This window comes from Pundamilia nyererei, unplaced genomic scaffold (assembly GCF_000239375.1).
Source record: "Pundamilia nyererei isolate P.nyererei 1_Seehausen unplaced genomic scaffold, PunNye1.0 scaffold00016, whole genome shotgun sequence".
NCBI lineage: Eukaryota > Metazoa > Chordata > Actinopteri > Cichliformes > Cichlidae > Pundamilia > Pundamilia nyererei.
This window is the reverse complement of record NW_005187417.1, coordinates 4,616,306-4,617,446: the sequence shown is the minus strand read 5'-3', so window position 1 is coordinate 4,617,446 and position 1,141 is coordinate 4,616,306. Positions and strand designations below refer to the sequence as shown.

Below are 1,141 nucleotides of genomic sequence, written 5' to 3'. Positions count from 1 at the left end.
CAAGATGCCTATTTGTACATCATTAAAGTACTATACAATAATCACACCGATTCTCAGTCGTGCACTCTAGGAATAGTAAATTAAAGGCATCTGTCAAAATCTATACTCACTGATCATTTCTTAATGTATGTAGTGAGGTGCGTAACAGCAAAAACATTGATGTGCTGTTTCAGGTAAGCAGATGGACTGATATCCACCAGTCACTGAGTGTTTTAATATTAATAAAGCTGCATATATATGTAAAGTCTCTAACTTCTGTAAAGCTTTGGCAGATATGTGAACACACAAGCCACATTTTAGGAAGAAAGTTAGGAGAAAAAAAAACAAACAAAACAAACACACACACACACACACAGACCATAAATCTTTCAGTAAGCCCACCCAGACAAATACAGATATCTATCCTAAAATTATATGGTTTTACTCTTTGATACATACATTCAGTCAGGAAACAGCAGGCACCAAGATACACAATGAGGAAAAATAGGGGATGATTGGATGGTATTTGGTTCAGTCGCCAAAGTCTGGGATGTCATCATAGGAGTAACCCCGGTAACCCTTTGCAGCATAGTAGGCGATTCTCAAATGGTAAAATCCCGGAAGAAAAACAAGTATCCCTATGATGATGACAGGAATAGTGCGGTCGGGATGCTAAAAACATCAAGAAAAAAATAAAGAAAATCTGGTAATCAGAAGGAATTTACACACTATGATTTCAGTTAGTTACCTAAATAAATACTCGTTAATGCTCACATTATTACATTCTGTAACCAAGTTTAGATAGACTTCATACATACTGAATACCAAATATTGCATTTAGTAGTAGAATGCAAGAGGAAGTCATTAAAGACTAATGTTCTCCATCATGCTTTAACATACTTACCTCAACACTGCCTGTCAGCATTACATGAACACACGCTGATGAGGCATGCAGCCATAATGACTTCATAGTCTGACATCAGATTTCATGTAAATGATAAGTCATTTCATATGCATGGCATCTAACAACCAGGAGGCAAAGGCCATCAACACCAAAGACATGTGTTTAATTTGTTTAATTTTACCACCAGATGGCAGTCTTGTGCTCAGAGTCACTGTAACCCTCAACCAGTTTTTTCTTCTTCTTTTTTTTTTTTTTTTT

General features: G+C 36.2%; 1 protein-coding gene across 1 annotated transcript in view; it reads right to left on the bottom strand.

Annotated features, from left to right (window-relative positions):
• Positions 1 to 6: 6 nt before the first annotated feature.
• Positions 7 to 1,141, bottom strand: part of LOC102206636 (transmembrane protein 230-like) — a 9,393-nt gene continuing 8,258 nt past the window's right edge. The window contains exon 4 of the mRNA XM_005725616.1: positions 7 to 651. Coding sequence (XP_005725673.1) covers positions 511 to 651 — 141 coding nt within the window. The 3' untranslated portion in view covers positions 7 to 510. The remainder of the gene's footprint in view (positions 652 to 1,141) is intronic.